Source organism: Pseudonaja textilis, chromosome 2, assembly GCF_049901715.1.
Source record: "Pseudonaja textilis isolate UNSWEBS1 chromosome 2, rPseTex1.2, whole genome shotgun sequence".
Lineage (NCBI taxonomy): Eukaryota > Metazoa > Chordata > Lepidosauria > Squamata > Elapidae > Pseudonaja > Pseudonaja textilis.
In genome coordinates this window covers 248,760,489-248,778,199 of record NC_141991.1, presented here as the reverse complement: position 1 = coordinate 248,778,199, position 17,711 = coordinate 248,760,489, and the positions used below count along the sequence as shown (strand labels likewise).

Sequence of the window (17,711 nt, the reverse complement as noted above, 5' to 3'; positions counted from 1 at the left end):
GGTCATGTGTGCTGATACCAGTACCGGGCCGTGGATCATTTTGTGATGCCGGTACCGGGCCGTGGCACAAAAAAGGTTGCGGGCCGCTGTCTTACATAACTGAGCACGTAGCTACCAAGGAAGGAAGGAAGGAAAGAAGGAAGGGGAAAACTCACTTGGAACTTGTCTCCCAAATGCTTTGCAGGATGAGTCAATGACAAAGATTTTTTCTTTCCTGCTGCTGACTCTATTCAGCTTTTGCGATTTCATGCATCATGTGGTCATTTCTGAAGCACGTGGTCTTCTGCTCATCAATGGACCCTATCAAAGATGACTTGGGTGGGAAGAGGGGAATGGCACAGCTTCCCTGAACCATTTCCGGTTAGGAAAGCCCTAATTTTGCATCCGAAGTAGACGGGATGAAGACTTCAAGGCCCTGAAATTTCCCAGCAGGAATTGAGTTATAGACCTCCGATATAGGTAGCTCTTGACTTACGACAGCGGAGCCCAGAATTTATTGCTGAAGGAGATAGTTGAGTTTATTTTTTGCCACCTTTCTAGCCGGTTGTTTTAAGTGAATCTCTGCACTTGTGAAATTAGTAACACGGTTACAAAGTGAATCGTGTTTCCCCAGGGAGCAAAAGGCGACGACCTGAACCTGGGGACTCTGCGTCGTAAGTATGAGTCGGTTGCCGAGTATCAGAATTTTGATCATGTGACTGTAGGGATGCTGCAATGATCATGTGAAAAAAATAGTCACGAATCACCTTTTTTTCGGTGCCATTGCAATTTTGGTTACTAAAGAAAAGGGTTTTAAGTTGAGGATACCTGTACATTACATTATATACAGACCCAGATTGTTGAGGGCAAGAGGCCGACTCTGTAAACCGCTTAGAGAGGGCTGTAAAGTGGTATATAAGTCTAAGTGCTATTGCTATATTATATTAAGCCAGAAATAAAATCCCATTATGGTTAAATCTGTGCGTAAAACGTGCATACTAGGTGTTAAGATGCGATTGTGGTGGAATCTGGAGCTAAATTGAGGGGAGGAGTGAAAAGACCGAGAAGGCTGAAATAGCTGAGAGGGAGGAACGGCAGAAAGCAGACTCTCCCTAAAACTTGGAAATGTTTTAAATCTAGTTGTTCTCTAGCGAGTGCAATTTGTCTGGTGAGAGTAGCAATAAGCATACCATGCTGATATTATCTGTGTGATTCTGGTTCTTTGCGCCTATCGGTAACAGCTACAGAGTAAGAGAATTAGGGGGGACCTTGGAAGATTTCCAGACTTCCAGATATTATTCTGGACAATTGGCTGCGCAATTTCTTCCTACAAACCTCCATTGATGAAACACCCCACAACTTCTGCAGGCAAGCTGTTCCACTGATTGTTCTGTCAAGAAATTTCTCCTAAGTTTTAGGTTTTTTCTCTCTCCTTGCCTTCAGGGGCTTTGGAGAATAGCTTGACTCCCTCTTCTTTGTAGTAGCCCCTCAAATATTGGAAGACGGTTATCATGTCACCCTTAGTCTTTCTTTTCATTAGATTAGACATATTCAATTCCTGCAATCGTTCTTTGTAATGTTTTAATCTCCAGTCCCCTAAACATCTTTGTTGCTCTTCTCTGCAGTCTTTCTAGTCTCTCAACATCTGCAGTTTATCCATCTGTTGCTGTTTCAAGCATAGCTTTACCCGTGCAGTATAAAGTGGTACTAACACAGCGGCCTTCAAACTTGGCAGCTTTAAGACTTGTGGACTTCAGCTCCCAGAATTCCTCCTCCAGTCATGTTAGCTCAGGAATTCTGGGAGTTGAAGTCCTCAAGTCTTAAAGCTGCCAAGTTTGAAGGCCCCTTGTACTAACACTTCACATGATCTTGATTCTATCCCTCTGTTAATGCAACCTAGGACTGCATTATCCTCCACCCCAAAAAAATCCGGTACCAATACAAAATATAAAGAAAAATATTTTCACACCTTTAAGTACAAGACTCTAAAAAAAATCAGAGCAGAGTTTCTATGGTTTGTAAGATTTTATTTGCCATTAGTTTGTACGCAATCCTGCCAGCGGTCAACTAGATCCCATCACGGTGAGGACTATGTCGAAGGCTGGCACGGAACCGTAAATTCTCACTGAGACCTGCACACTCAACTCACACATATTTTTTGAAGTCTTTGTGGAAAAATGGAACTCAAGCAATACCAGCGGTCAGTGACAGAGGTATCCTGATGCACAGAACTTTCTAAAAGTTTATGCTTCAAATGTAGACAGAAACTGTGTGACAATTTCCTTCAACTTGGCTTCTGTTTGCTCAGAGATCTTCCCTTCGGTCCTGTCGAAGTAAAAAAGAAAGAAATAACATTTCGACTCTCACCAAAACAAACTGGAAGAGAGGCCTTCCTCAGCCCCTTTCCCATCCCTCCATATTCTGCAACACTGAAGTCTTGCAATTGTCAACATCGTAAATGAACAACTGGTGTACCAGGAAGCCAACATTTCTAAATTTCCGCTCCCTTTTTAACCTTTTGAGGGATCCCTGTTGCCCTTACCTGATTGTGCCAAGCAGGGGCTGGTGGTTGCTTATAATATGAGCAAGGAAAGCCTGTTCAAACTTGGTGATCTTGCTAGGTTCCAACTTGTCCAGGTGGCCTCTGACTCCAGCATAGATAACAGCAACTTGCTCCTCAATGGCCATGGGAACTAAGAGACAAAACATCCAAATCCAGAGCAGCTCACTTGACCACAAAGCACCAAACCACATCTTTAAATGGGATGGGATGTAAAAGGTTGATACATTGTAAGGTGCAAATAACCAGGAATATTTGCATAGGGTTTATTGCTACCTATACCCAAGAATCTAGCCAACTAAGTCGAAGCTAAATTGGCACTGGGTTAAGGGTCAATGGGAGGGACGCGGTGGCTCGGTGGTTAAAAACACTGAGCTTGTCAATCAGAAAGGTCAGCAATTTGGCAGTTCGAATCCCTAGCGCCGCGTGATGGAGTGAGCTCCGTTCCTTGTCCCAGCTTCTGCCAACCTAGCAGTTTGAAAGCATGTAAAAGTGCAAGTAGAAAAATAGGGACCCCTTTGGTGGGAAGGTAACAGCGTTCTATGCACCTTCGGGGTTTAGTCATGCCGGCCACATGACCACAGAGACGTCTTCAGACAGTGCTGGCTCTTTGGCTTTGTAACAGAGATGAGCACTGCCCACTAGAGCCAGAAACGACCAGCAAGCATGTGTGAGGGGAACCTTTACCTTTACGGGTCAGTGTAATTGATAGGGAGGCTGGACAGGGTCTTTTGTGGCAATGCAATGACTCCAAACTGATGACACATTTAATTCTGCCTTCCAGCTCAGCCTGCTCTTCTCCTACACACACAACGCTAACAAAACTTATCAAGAGAATATCTTACACTTCATTGACCTCAGTTTTTATGGCTGACCCCTTTGTTACCCAGGTAACCAGAAATTGGCTTACGTATGTAGCCAGGCTTGTGTCTTATTTATAATTGCAGTAACCCACAAGGAAAAAAAAAATCACAATTATTTGGGGTCAAACAACCTACTAAGCCGGACATAAAGGTACAGAATTGCACAGAAAGGATAAGGATTGCATATATTGCAGGAAGCCGGCTGGCAGCAGAAGTAGCCTGCAGTACTGCATCCTGGCCACTGCGCCACTGTGGCTCATATAACTCTGTTTTTTTCAGTGCCATTGCAACTTTGAACAGTCAATAAGCAAAAGGTTGTAAGTTGAGGACTACCTGTAATCAGAGAAATTGCAGAAATGTCCTGGACATGTTTGCACACTTTCTGTTCTTAAGGATTTTTTTTTTTTAAAAAGAGGAAGCAACGATGACTAGAATTCTGAATGGCAACTAGACACGGGCACCAAAGGACTCTTACCGTATTGTCCTTGTTTAAGCAACTCGGTCAAACGGACCCCACGGTTGAGCAGCTGCTGAGTGGCAGCATCCAGATCAGATCCAAACTGGGCAAAAGCAGCAACTTCACGGTACTGGGCTAACTCGAGCTTCATGGTTCCAGCCACCTACACAATGGGATGGTGCACTTAAGAGAGTTTCAGACAAAACTGTGCATGTGTGATCAGCTTTTAATAGCTGCAACTACCGTCTTTCCCCCATAATACAATCTACTCACTTTCACATGCACCCAATATAAGCCCTACCCCCCAAAATAAGCCCTAATTAAGACTCCGCCCACTGCAGAGCGGACCAGTAAAAATCAAGCTAGGGTGGGGATGGCGGTGGCGCGAGAGCTACCCCATTACTTAGCTTCAGATAGGGCAGCCAGGCCTTGCACATCTTGGCCCATTTCCTTTGCTGCAGCCAGCAAGGCTTTCCTGCAGGGGTGGGATGCTACTGGTTCTATAGAACCGGTAGCTCCGAAGAGCAGCTGACACCAAACTGGTTCTCTCTGAAGATCTTCTTTTCTTTGGTTGGGCCCACCCGCTCGCTGGGACTTTACGCTGTCCTTTATTCTGACCTTCGTTGCTTTGCGCGACACAGCTGAGTACTGCACATCAGCAGGAGATGGTGACTGCTTGCAGAAGTCGTTTTGCAAGTACTGTGCACGCGCGCGCAAAGTGCACATTCACAGAACGGGTTGTTAGGATCCAACCCTTGCTTTCCTGAAGACCCCTGAAGCCAGTAACAGAGCTCCGGATCGATCCGGGGCTCTGTTATCGGCTGCAGAGGCCTTCAGGAAGCCTTGCTGGCTTTGCCAGATGAAGAAGTTCCTGAAGGCTTCTGATAACAAGGCCAGGGGTGACGCGCACAAATGGGGTAAGACAGTAGACACCCGCGCCACAAAATAAGACCTGGTGCCTTTTGGGGTGGCAAAAACTCCTGAATTGCTAGCTGATTTAAGCGCCAATTCAGCCTTTCCTAAACTCAAAAGCCTGTCTCTCTTGTTCTAGAACAATTACAGAAACATTCACCAAGTATAAAAAGATGGCCCAAAATTATGCTTGGCACCACAATTTTTATATTGCCCTATAAACAGTCTGGGAAAACTGTTTGGAATGTATGTGCAAGGCCCCAAACACGTTAAGTGGTCGATGCCAGTTTTCCATGTTTGTTTTAGACATACCTGTTTCATGGCTCTTGTCTGGGCAGCAGAACCGACACGAGACACAGACAGACCCACGTTAATGGCTGGACGGATACCTTTGTAAAACAGTTCGGTTTCCAGAAAGATCTGCCAGAGAAGGGGTTTGTTTAGTTGCCACCTTTATGATTTTTATACACAACTGATGATGAACACATCTAATACTTGCTCCTCCTATTTTCCCCACAACAACCCTCCAAGGCTGGGCTGAGAAGTGACTATTCCAAATCAACTTTCGCATCCAAGCAGGGACTAGAATTCAGTGTCTCCTGGGGATTGGCCCAAAATCACCTGGCTGGCTTGCATGCCTGAGGTGGGACTAAAAATCAGTCTCCCAACTGCACCAATTATAAGCAAACTGACCAATTTATTTATCAGGTGTACCTAGTTTATGGAATGTAGACAACTGTTTTATCTTACGAGCTGTAGTAGCACAGTAGTTATAATGCCATAATGCAGGCTACCTCTGCTGGCTGCTGGCTGACTGCAATTTGGCAGTTCGAATCTCACCAGGCTCAAGGTTGATTTAGCCTTCCATCCTTCTGAGGTGCGTAAAATGAGGACACAGATTGTTGGGGGCAAGAGGCTGATTTTGTAAACCAATTAGAGGGGGCTGTAAAGCACTGTGAAGCGGCATATACGTGCTATTGCTCAGAGGTGGAATTCTACCTGGTTGGACTGGTTCTATAGAATTGGTTGTTATGATTCTGCGCAGTTTGGAGAACCGGCAAATCACGCTGCTGGCTGGTCCCTCCTTGCCTGGCATGCGCGCCATTAAACTTGCCTGCGTTTGGTAAGTTGCTATTCCCCCCCACACACACACACCATCAGCTGTTCTGCTGTGCTGAGAGTTTAGATTAGCTAGAAAGCAGGACATTTTTGGATTTCTTGCTTTCTAGCTATTCTAAAAGCAGAGCTGAACCTTCCTTAGGACTGAAGCTTCTATTTTTCAGTGCAGGCTCAGGTATCCGATTGCAGAAAGATAGATCTCTGAGTGAATCAGAAAGGTTGGGCTCAATGGTGGTTGTAAGTCAAGGACTAGCTGTATAAACTGAATTTAGCTGTATTTCCTTTTCTTTAAAAAAATGCTTTTAATTTCTTTGACGTACTATTCCTTACTCCCTTACTGTGTAACACTGTCTACTCCAGGGGTGTCAAACTCAATTTCATTGAGGGCCGCATCAGGGTTTTGACGGGGGGGGGGGGGGGGTTGGGGCATGGACAGCTTGGTGTTGTCAGGAGCGCTGTCAGTGAAAACAGGCTCCCAAGCTCCGTTTTCAGCCATGACTGCCTCCTGCTGCCCCACACCAGCGAAAATGGAGCTCTGGGGGCTACACACAGGGGTGGGGTTCTACTGGTTTCGGACCGGTTCTATAGGACCGGTTGTTATGATTTTGCGCAGTTCAGAGAACTGGCATGTCTTGCTCCTGCCTGGCCCTCCCCTCCCCACCCAGCCAGTCCTTATCGAGCATGTGCAACATTGCGCATATGCTCAACATCGCTGACTGCATTCTTCCCCGCCCAGTCACTCCTTAAGGTATTTCTCTTTTTTTCCACCTCCTGACAACCAGCTGTTCCAATGATCAGCTGTGCCGGGATCCCCCTCGTTGAATCCCACCCCCTCAGCTCCAGTTTTGCTGGCGGAGGGCTGCAGGAAGCTGTCATGGCTGAAAACAGAGTCTGGGAGGGGTGTGCAAAACTCCTGAGCTCCATACTTGCTGGCAAGCGCTGCAGACTGATCCTTTGCGGTTTTCGGGGCTGCACCGGCCCACGGGCCTTGTGTTCGACACCCCTGGTCTACTCCAAAAGCAAAGTAGTGCAGGTTTTAAAAAGAACACCTAGGATCAATTGCCCTTCTTGGAGGCTTTCATGTCCCTTAGGATGCTACCTGTCCATCGGTGATGGAGATCACGTTCGTTGGAATGTAGGCCGACACATCGCCGGCTTGAGTCTCGATGACCGGGAGGGCAGTCAGGGATCCCCCTCCAAAGGCATCGTTCATTTTGGCTGCTCTTTCCAGAAGACGAGAATGGAGGTAGAAGACATCGCCCGGGTACGCCTCACGGCCAGGGGGGCGCCGCAGCAAGAGAGACATCTGGCGGTAGGCCACGGCCTGTTGATCAAGGGAGCATAGATGCAGGGTCTGTCTCAAGAGAGAACTGGCTCTCCCCATCCCTTAAATTCAGAGGCCAGCCCGGGGTTCAAACCTGCTTAGATAAATCGTCGTAGATGATCAAAGCGTGTTTGCCGTTGTCTCTGAAGTATTCGCCCATGGAACAGCCGGAATAAGGAGCCAAGTACTGGAGAGGGGCAGCATCGGAGGCCGTGGCAGAAACCACAATCGTGTACTTCATGGCATCTGACACAGGGAGATGACCAAAGTCAATGAAGATGGAAGCAGCTTAGCCAGGAAAGAAATGCCTACATTTCTGCACGCGCACACACACATACACACATACCCCGCCCCAAACACATTTGGGCAAGCACAAAGCTTTGGGCGAATGGAATGCCAGTACCTGCATCAGTAAGCCTCTTCACCAGCTGAGCAACCGTCGATCTCTTCTGACCAATGGCAACGTAGATACAGTACAGCTTCTTCTTTTCATCAGTTCCGTCATTAAATCTTTTCTGGTTAATTATGGTATCGATAGCAATTGAAGTTTTGCTGCAAATCGAATACGTTAACAGTCAACATCCTATTGCTCCAAATTAACTCAGTGGTGCCTGCAAATTCCGTTTTGAGAAAAACTGGGGATTTTTCCAATGGAAAGGTTAAGCAATCCCAAAAGAGGTTTTCCAGCCCTTGCTTATCAATGGAGACCGAGTGGAGCCAAGTGGCCAGTTTTAAGTTTCTGGGTGTTATCGTAAAAGAGGACCTGACCTGGGACGCTCATGTTGCAGCCCTGGTCAAAAGGGCCCAGCAGAGATTATACTACCTGAGGCTTCTCAGGAAAGAACAACTAAATGAAAAACTGCTGTGACCGCTGCACCATAGAGAGTATCTTAACTTATTGCACCTGTGTCTGGTTTGCCAATTGCACAGGGGCAGATAGGACTGCATTCCAGAGGGTTAAAGTCATTGCCTAGAGGATCGTGGGTTGCCCTCTCCCCTCTTTGGAAGAGCTTTATAGCTCCCGTTGCCTTAAGAAAGTTCAAAACATTCTCAAAGATCCATCTCATCCTGGGCACCCTTTTTTTTTTCAACTGTTACCATCTGGCAGATGGTACAGGACAATAATAAAAACAAGGACCAATAGGCTGAAAAACAGCTTCTATCCCAGGGCAGCAGCTCTTTTGAATTCTATGGTATAGTACAATATTAATGCGATATCAGGGGTTTTCAATTCAATGTATAGAATGTGAAGGGTGTCTGTTTGTGTTTATTTTCATAGTCATAATGTACTCTGAAGACGGTATTTAATTTTGTTGTACAAGATGCAATGACAATAAACCAAACTAAACCGTTACATTTTGCATTAGTCCGTGGAGGTTTTTGAATCAAATGTCCTCAGGTATGTAAAGAAGATTCCATTTATCCCCATGTAAAGAAGATTCCAAAAGCTAAGAACTCACGGTAGCCAGGATCACTGGGGGCAAGACAAGGATCACCCTTCTTACCCAGTCTGCCTGTCTCCAATGATCAACTCCCGCTGCCCACGGCCAATGGGTACCAGGCTGTCTACTGCCTTGATCCCGGTTTGCATGGGCTCACGGACAGAGATCCTGGGGATGATTCCAGGAGCCTTCAAGCCAACCCTCCTGCGGGTTTTGGAAGTGATGGGACCCTGTGAAGCAAGGCAACAGACACGTTCACACCAACTCCTCGCCAACATCCCCATACGTAACAGCAATCTGCCTTCCGCACCTACCTTCCCATCGATGGCGTTCCCCAGAGCATCAACCACACGCCCCAGCAGCTCCTCCCCAACGGGCACATCCACAATGGCCCCCGTTCTCTTCACAATGTCACCTTCCTTAATCAATCTGTCGTTACCAAACACTACCACACCAACATTGTCAGGCTCCAAGTTCAGAGACATACCCTAAGAAGAGGGAAAACCCATTTAAGACTTTCCATTTAGGAAACCTCCATATGAAAGCGATCCAATGGGACGTTCCCGACAAGCATCATTCATACAAATAACGACATTAACAGGTGGTTCTCAACTTATGACCATAATCGAGCCGAGTTTGGATGCAAGTCATGAAAGTTATGAAGCAGGTCACCAATTTTATGACTTTTTGTGGTGGCCATTAAGCAAACCATTATTCACTTTGGGGAGTTCCCACCACCACCACCAAAAAGCGAAGGTTAACTACAATTTCTATAAATATCACCATGAATTGCAGCCATGTGACGTGAGACATTGAAAATGGCCACAATGGACCCCCATGTATGCCACAACTTCACATCCAGGCTGTAAGATTTTTTTCCAGGATCTATTCTAACTTGAAAGGATCACTGATAAAGCATCAATAAAAGAGAATATTTGTAGCTGAAGGTTGAAATGAGGAGGATTTTGATGTCTGGGCTTGTTTGGTTTCTTGCAGGCGTTTCATGACTCCCAAACTGAGTAATATCACCAGTGCGCTAAACAACCGGTCATATGTTAAGGACTACCTGCATATTATAAAATATGAGAGCACTGCTATGAGGATATAGTTCCACAAATATATTCTATGTATGTTGTCAAGTGAAAATATTAATGGTCAGCAATCAGAGACAACAACAGCAACAGCACTTAACCTGTACAGACCGCTTTATAGTGCTTTCCAGCCCTCTCTACGTGGTTTTACAGAGTCAGCATATTGCTCCCAATAAACTGGGTCCTGATTTTACCCACCTCGGAAGGCTGGAAGGCTGAGTCAACCTTGAGCCTGGTGAGATTCGATCTGCCAAATTGCAGGCAGCCGATAGTCAGCAGAAGTAGTCTGCAGTACAGCACTCTAACCACTGTGTCACCAAGGCTTTCAACTAACACCAAAAGCCACCTTCAGAGGCTAAAGGGGCAGCGCACCTTCTAGATGCTTGAAATGGCATTTCCATCACTCATACCCTGCAATATTCTTTCACGCAGTAATATGATGGGCAGAGGAAAACCAAATCATGACAATTACGTTTTATTATGCAAATATGGATGCGAAAACTGACCTTCAACCCAGATGAGAATTCCACCATTTCTTCCGCTTGAACATTTTTCAAGCCATACACACGGGCGATGCCGTCACCGATGGAAAGCACGCGCCCAGTTTCCTGGAGCTCAGCAGATGTGTCGGCCCCCAGAATACGTTCCTCAAGGATAGAAGATACTTCAGCAGTGCCTGGAAGAATACAGACCAATATTAAGGCGGTCTTTTTAAGTAACCCTGGTTTAAATCCCATGTTTTGTCAGTCAAGCAACAAGCAGTTCCATCCAACAAGGAAAACAAAATCAAAGATGCAAACTGAAAAATTTTCTACTGCAGACAAATTTGGAAGTTTCAGAGTATGCTGTGTTTGCTTTCAAGCAATTGTTCTAAAAAAAAATCTGGAGAACTGGGGATTTCGTGGCTCTCACTCCATGACATCAAATTATATAGCTTTAATACAAGTGCAGATTGCACCTGTATTAAAGCTACATACACCTACTACAATGAATATGCTAATTGAGAACATTCTTATTTACATAAACTAAATTCCAATTCGGTATTTTTAAGACAGCCAATTTCTCTGTGGAAGACACTCAAAACTATAGAATGAAACTTAATGTGGGCAAACTGAATAGGGTACTTAAGCTTATAAATACTTTATTAGTTTCATCTCTTAATTCTACAAAGTTTACAAGTAGCAGTAGTACTCAGAGCGTATTACAATACTTTTGCCATGATCAACTTTAAGAGCTGAAATACAGTTCTATTCAAACCAGAAATTCAAATAAAGCACAGTTAGTTAAATTCCAGCAAACTGGGGTGGTGAACAATTAGGTAGTGAACACAGCACGCTTAATTTTGCTTTGCTTTGGTAATTTAAAAAATAGTTTTACTTCAATCTTGCTGGGACATGAATTCAAGTAGCATCCATATTCTGAACATGTCAAGCAATGTCACTTGGTTGAATTGGGCAGCTACAGAAATTGAATGAATGAATGAATGAATGAATAAATAGCAAAATGTCAAATAACTTTAAAAAGCTGTTAAAGCACATTTAATTTAGAGATAAAGCCAAGAGTTTATCAAAAATGAGATTGCACATTGTTTACCAGTTTTCTGTAGAGTTGTTTTAGAGTCATGGAAGTTCCTTGTTGCTACAAATGATGCACCGAAAGCATTCCGTGACACCTAAGATGAAGAAAAACCATAAGGTCTCCTGTCTGAAGCGTAGATCTTATATTTCTTGCAAAATTTTTAGTTAAAGGTTATCATTTATGACCAGAGCTCCTTACTGCAATACATTATTTATATACAAAATCACATGGTAAGCACTGAATACAGTAATTGTTTATTTACGTTTCAGTAGCTAGCAATACAGAAAATGAACCTGAATATTACCGTACTTCAAAAATAATTGGAAAAGGGAGCTCTGTAGGATGCACACAAATATCACTCTCCAGCTCTTTAAAGCAACTGTGTCTTTTGTGGCGTTCAACTGTCTGCCCTCTGCCACGGATACCAGGAAAAAAATAGAGGCAATTTTAAAGAGTGGTGTTCAGTTAGGGTCTTCTCTTCTTTTTAGGACACAAGAGAGATGAAAAGTTGTATGATTTACTTTTAAAAACCATTTAATAGTATCTCCTGTTTCTGCAAAAGTTTTGGATCAAAGCTTTAAGGCAAGGATCTTCAAACTTGGCAACTTGTGGACTTCAACTCCCAGAATTCCTGAGCTAACATGACTGGAGGAGGAATTCTGAGAGTTGAAGTCCACAAGTTTTAAAGCTGTCAAGTTTGAAGATCCCTGCTTTAAGGTAAATTATTTCAAAAGGCTGCTCACTCACAATCCTCATTCGGGCAGCAGCTTATTCATAGCCCTCATTCTCTACCTTAATCTTCAGGAAAAATCTTAGTAATGTCCAAACAGGAATCTTAAGGATACCTGTGTCTAAAATCTAAAGTGTACCTGGGTAGTTTTCGCAGTGCTGGCCCACAGCAGCTTTTGTTTAAAGTGCACCTCAAACATTTGCTGCCACTTTTAAGAATTTCAGAAGCAATGTGTTTTAGTGGGTAACCCAGGTATCAGCAACCTGTGGCTCTGGAGCCACATGCGGCTCTTTGGGCCCTCTACTGTGGCTCCCTGTTGGGTGATCCCACTACTTACTGGCTGGCCTCACCCTTCACTCTCCCCTCCCAGTCACTCCTTGCCTGGCCTGAGAAGGTAAAACCCCAAAAACAAAACTGGGGTGGGGCGGGGAGAGAGAGAGAGAGAGAGAGACCCATTTCCCACAAAAAAAGAAAACACTGGAAGCCACCGGGTAGGCGTGGCAAATCATGTGACTGGGTGGAAGAAACGTTGAGTTGGCCACACCCACCTAGGTTTTGTGGCTCCCCGTGTTTTCTTTTCTGTGGGAAACAGGTCCAAATAGTTTTTTTGAGTGTTTAAAGTTGCAGACCCCTGGGCTAACCATCAACTCAACATACTACGTATTGCACCAAACCAGTGGTTCTCAACCTGCGGCCTAGGAACCCCCGGGGGTATGTATTTGCGTGCCATCACGGGGAGTACCGCAAAGGCTTGATGCGGTCCTGAGCTAAGTCTTGGTGGTCCGCAGCCACAAATGGTATTTAAAGGGAGGGGGGGGGTGAGTGGTTCCTGTGGTGAAGAAAAGGTTTGGACTAGACAATACTGCAATAACTGGAAAAAATAAGGATGGACTCACAGACTTTTGAGCCATAGCACACCTGAAGAAATACCCCTTATAGAGGTAGTCCTCGATTTACAACAGTTCATTTAGCGACCATGCAAAGTTTAAACAGTACTGAAAAGTGACTTATGACCATTTTTCAAACCTGCCACCTTTGTAGCATCTCTATGATCATGTGATCAAAATTCAGATCCTTGGCAACTGGTTCATACTTATAACCGTTACTGTGTCCCAAGGTCACGCAATCCCCTTTTGCAACCTTTTGACAAGCAAAATCAATGGGGAAACCAGCTTCACCTAACAACCATGTAATTAACCGTGCAATGCAATGATTCACTTAACTCAGGCAAGCAAGGTCAAAAAAATGGGGCAAATCTCATTTAAATGTTTTCACTTAACAACATAAATTTTAGGCTCAATTGCGGTAAGTCTGCTGTAGGGGACTACTGTAAAACCCTACAAGAACTGACTCCATTGTAGTAGCAAAGTCATGGTTGCAGACACTGTATTAGTCAAAACTGCACAAAAGGGTGCACCAAGTTTTTTTTTAAAAAGGGCTTATCATTCTCTTCAATAAAGATGGGAAGCCAATGCGTACAGCTCCCCACTTCAGAGCAGACAGTAAGGGAACAAGCCTGCAGTGCAGAAATGTCCCCAGAATGCAAGCAAAAATAAAATCCTTTATCTAATTAGAAAATATGGCTTATACATGATCCATAGATACCGGTAGTCTTCGAGTTACAACAGCTCATTTAGTGCCCATTCAAAGTTATAACGAGGCTGAAAAAGATGAGGTAGAGCTGTTTTTCACTTTGCATTGATGACCTTTGCAGCCTCCCCAAAATTCAGCCGGATGGCAACTGGTTCCTATTTATGATGTGTTCCAAGATCCCCTTTTGCGACCTTCTGACAAGCCAAGACAATGGGGAATCTAAACAGCTGTGTTATTACCTTAACCAATGCAAATGTGGCAAGTAAAGTCGTAAAATGGGAGCAAAGCCCACTTAAACGTTTTCACTTAACATAAATTTTAGGCTCAATTGCGATAAGTCTACTATAAGTCTACTATAGGGGACTACTGTAAAACCCTACAAGAACTGACTCCATTGTAGCAGCAAAGTCATGGTTGCAAACACTGCATTAGTCAAAATTGCACAAAAGGGTGCAACAAGTAAAAAAAAAAAAGACTGATCATTTTCTTCAATAAAGATTGAAAGCCAAGACTTGCTGCTCCCCGCTTCCAGATTTTGAAACAAAAGGAGCAAATGCTAAGTTAAGAGCTGCAAACTGGCCTTTTGGGGCAGACAGTAAGAGAACAAGCCTGCAGTGCAGAAATGTCCTTTATTTCATAGAAAATATAGATGATCCATAGATACAGCTAGTCCTCAACTTACAACAGCTCATTTAGTGACCATTCAAAGTTACAACGGCACTGATAAAGGTGACTTGACTGTTTTTCATTTTTGCATTGATGACTTTTGCAATATCGTTGGCAACTGGTTCCTATTTATGACGGTCACCTTTTACCACCTTCTGACAAGCCAAGTCAATGGCGAAGCCAGATTCACTGAACAACCGCGTCAGTACCTTAACAACTGCTGTGATTCACTTAGCAACTGCGGCAAGGAATGTCGTAAAACGGGGGCAAAGCTCACTGACCAAACAAGTCAACCTAGCAACCGTAAATCTTGGGCTCCGTTGTGGTCGTAACTCGAGGACCACCCGTAATGAATGGCGGCGGCGGCGGCGGCATCTTTTGCAAGAAAACCTCCAAGGTCATAAAACGCATCAGGCGGGATTGAGGCAGGTACAACACCCCCACTCCCCGCCCCCATCCAAAGCCTCCTCCATTCAGGTGGCCGGGAGCACATCACCCATCATCCACGGCCAGAGATCAAAGGCGTGACCTTCCTCGGACAAGCCCGCCCGACCCCACCCCAGAAAAGGCACCGGGGCTTGACCAGGGTTTAAACGGCCTCCGGGCACGCTTCTCGCTCCGGTCCAGCGGCTCTCCTATCCGGGGGTGCCCGCGAGGCGGCTGCAGAGACGACCCTGGCCGGAAGAGGGATGACCTTGCCGGGGTCACCGCCAGGCCGAGAAAAAGGCCCCGGGCGTGCAAGGGAGGCTGAAAAGCGGCGAGAGCCGCAGGAAAGGACTGGAGAGAGAAGGCCCGGAGCGGCTCCTGGGAGCAACGGAGGGTGCCGCCGCGTCAATGTCACCGCCAGGCCGGAGCCAAGATGGCGGCGCCTGCTGCATCAAGACAGGCTCTTCCCACCCTATCGCTCACCAAGCCGGCCTGGCGGGGCAAGGCCCGGGCGAGCGCAGCGACTACGCGCACGGACAGCATCGTCGAGGCGAGCCGGGCGGAAAAAGAGACGACGCGGCTTCTGGCTCTTCGCTGCACCCGCGGCTGCCTCTGGCTCGCGCTGGGGGAAGAGAGCAAAATGGCCGCCGCTCCGCCCCCCTGCGACGGGGTCGAAGAAGGGTGGGAACCGTCACAGGCCACGCCCCTTCGAGCACCTTGAACGTTACCGCGGTGACGACCCGGAAGGGCTTCTTTGGACCGCTTCACGTTGTTTGACCTGGGATTCAAACGCTCGTGACGTGCTCTTTCCCCCGTAAGAACTTTACTTTCTGCTTTTTTTTTTTTTTTTGTTTCGAGGGACAGAAGGACGGTTTTTTTATTTAAAAAAAACCCAATTTATATGTATATAAAATTACGTTTCTTTTAAAAGGGCGCCCTTCGACCCCGCGGACCGGAAAATTCAAGCGCGGTCATCGGGAGGAGGCGTGGCCAGAATGACGTATAGGCGGAGGGCGTGGCACGCGCCGCCCCCACGCTAGGAAAGGGAGAGGAGCACGTGGCCCGCTCCTGTCAACGGCTTGCGCCTGCTAGGCAGAGGGCCTTTGAGCATGCGCAGAGCGAGGCTTCTTCATCGCTGCATGCTCTTTTCTCCAAGAATGAACTCTTTTATCTTTCCAGCAAAATGAGGACCTAGCTTAACGCTATGCTGTAATGCTTTTATTCAAATTACAGTCTGGATATCCTTTTGGAGCCTCCCCCCAAAATACCCTTCTCAAGGGGGACAATTGTTTCAGCCTCTCTCTTCCCCCCTCCCTCCCAGTTTTCAGGTGATGTGCCATCAAGTCTGACTCTTCGGGACCACATATGGGAGCATTGAAGGCAATGGAATAACAGAATAACAGAGTTGGAAGGGACCTTGGAAGTCCAGGGGTCTCCAACGTTGGCCACTTTAAGACTTGTGGACTTCAAGTCCCAGAATTCCTCTGCTGGCTGAGGAATTCTGGGACTTGAAGTCCACAAGTCTTAAAGTGGCCAAGGTTGAAGACCCCTGTAATCTACCCCAAACCCCTGCTTGAGCAGAAGACCCTATACCAGTTGTGGTGAAGCTATGACCCTTGTGCCAGAGGGGGCACTCAGAGCCCTCTCTATGGGCTACCTCGCCATCGCCCCAGCACAGTTTCCCAGAGTATGTTACTGGAAAACCACAGGGTTTCTTTTCCCTCTCCACATGGGCCTAAGGACATTTCTCACATCGCCCACCCCTCTGCCCAGCAGCCTAATGCAAGTGCTTCCTTTACCCATGTCTAGGGTAAGTCGTGCAGCTCACATGCGGAGTGAGGATGCGTTGCGGACGGCAACCTGTTGAGTCTGTGGTGAAAATGATTCCCATGGTGGGGTTGGAGGGGAGCATAGCTCATAGCGTGGCATAGAATGAACGAATGAATTCTTTATTGGCCAAGTGTGAATGGAAACACAAGGAATTTGTCTTGGTGTAAATACTCTCAGTATACATAAAAGAAAAGATACATTCGTCAAGAATCATCAGGTACCACACTTAATAATAGGCATAGGGTACAATAAGCAATCAATCATACTAGGAAACAGTCAATATAAATAGTAAGCATACAAGCGATAAAGTTACAGTCCTACAGTCACAAGTGGGAGGGGATGGGTGATAAGGAGTGATGAGAAGATTAATAGTAATAGTAATGCAGATGTAGTAAATAGTTGGACAGTGTTGAGGGAATTATTTGTTTAGCAGAGTGATGGCGCTCAGGAAAAAACTGTTCTTGTGTCTAGTTGTTCTGGTGTGCAGTTCTCTATAGCATCATTTTGAGGGAAGGTGTTAAAACAGTTTATGTCCTGGATGTGAGGGGTCTGTAAGTATTTTCACAGCCCTCTTTTTGACTTGTGCAGTATACAGGTCCTCGACTGAAGGCAGGTTGGTAGTAATTGTTTTTTCTGCAGTCCTAATTATCCTCTGAAGTCTGTATCTGTCCTGTTGGGTTGCAGAACCAAACCAGACAGTTATAGAGGTACAGATGACAGACTCAATAATTCCTCTGTAGAACTGTATCAGCAGCTCCTTGGACACCTAAAAATGCATTTAGAAAATTCTACAAGATTTGCAGACAGTTCTACAAGCCATCAGGAAATCTACAAGGAATTTTCTAGCATTGTAGTAGCTGCAAAGGTGAATTTTAGTAACAGATTTTTACAGTTCCGTAAGATGGAAAGCCGAATTTGAAGAACTTGATATTTCCTGCTTAGACTGGTTAGATTTAGGAAATATGGAAATGGAGCTAATAGAATTTCAAGAAACCTCTCTCTGGAAAAATAAATTCTATAACCTGCGTAAACACTTGAAAAGATAGAAAGGATGAAAGGACAGCACAGTTAGTTCTGAAAATAGAATAGAATAGAATACCTTTATTGTCATTGCATTCTACAAATACAATGAAATTTGAAA

At 45.4% G+C, this 17,711-nt stretch overlaps 1 protein-coding gene across 1 annotated transcript; it reads right to left on the bottom strand.

The window, feature by feature from the left end:
- Positions 1-1,985: 1,985 nt before the first annotated feature.
- On the bottom strand, positions 1,986-15,377 carry ATP5F1A (ATP synthase F1 subunit alpha). Its single transcript, XM_026713884.2, has 12 exons — positions 15,224-15,377; positions 11,341-11,419; positions 10,254-10,423; positions 8,971-9,144; positions 8,720-8,886; positions 7,618-7,766; positions 7,309-7,460; positions 6,990-7,214; positions 5,084-5,191; positions 3,878-4,022; positions 2,522-2,672; positions 1,986-2,304 (listed from the first exon to the last, which is right to left on the bottom strand). Exons 1-12 carry the CDS (start codon positions 15,281-15,283, stop codon positions 2,223-2,225), a joined length of 1,662 nt encoding a protein of 553 aa, XP_026569669.2. The 5' UTR covers positions 15,284-15,377; the 3' UTR covers positions 1,986-2,222.
- Between the last annotated feature and the right edge of the window lie 2,334 nt (positions 15,378-17,711).

Excerpts from the sequence above, each read along its gene's own strand:
- ATP5F1A (XM_026713884.2), bottom strand. The coding sequence starts at position 15,283 with ATGCTGTCCGTGCGCGTAGTCGCTGCGCTCGCCCGGGCCTTGCCCCGC. Across the intron at positions 4,023-5,083 it reads AGACAAGAGCCATGAAACAG|GTGGCTGGAACCATGAAGCT; the intron begins GTATGTCTAAAA and ends CCCATTGTGTAG. Across the intron at positions 2,673-3,877 it reads GCTTAAACAAGGACAATACG|TTCCCATGGCCATTGAGGAG; the intron begins GTAAGAGTCCTT and ends TTTGTCTCTTAG.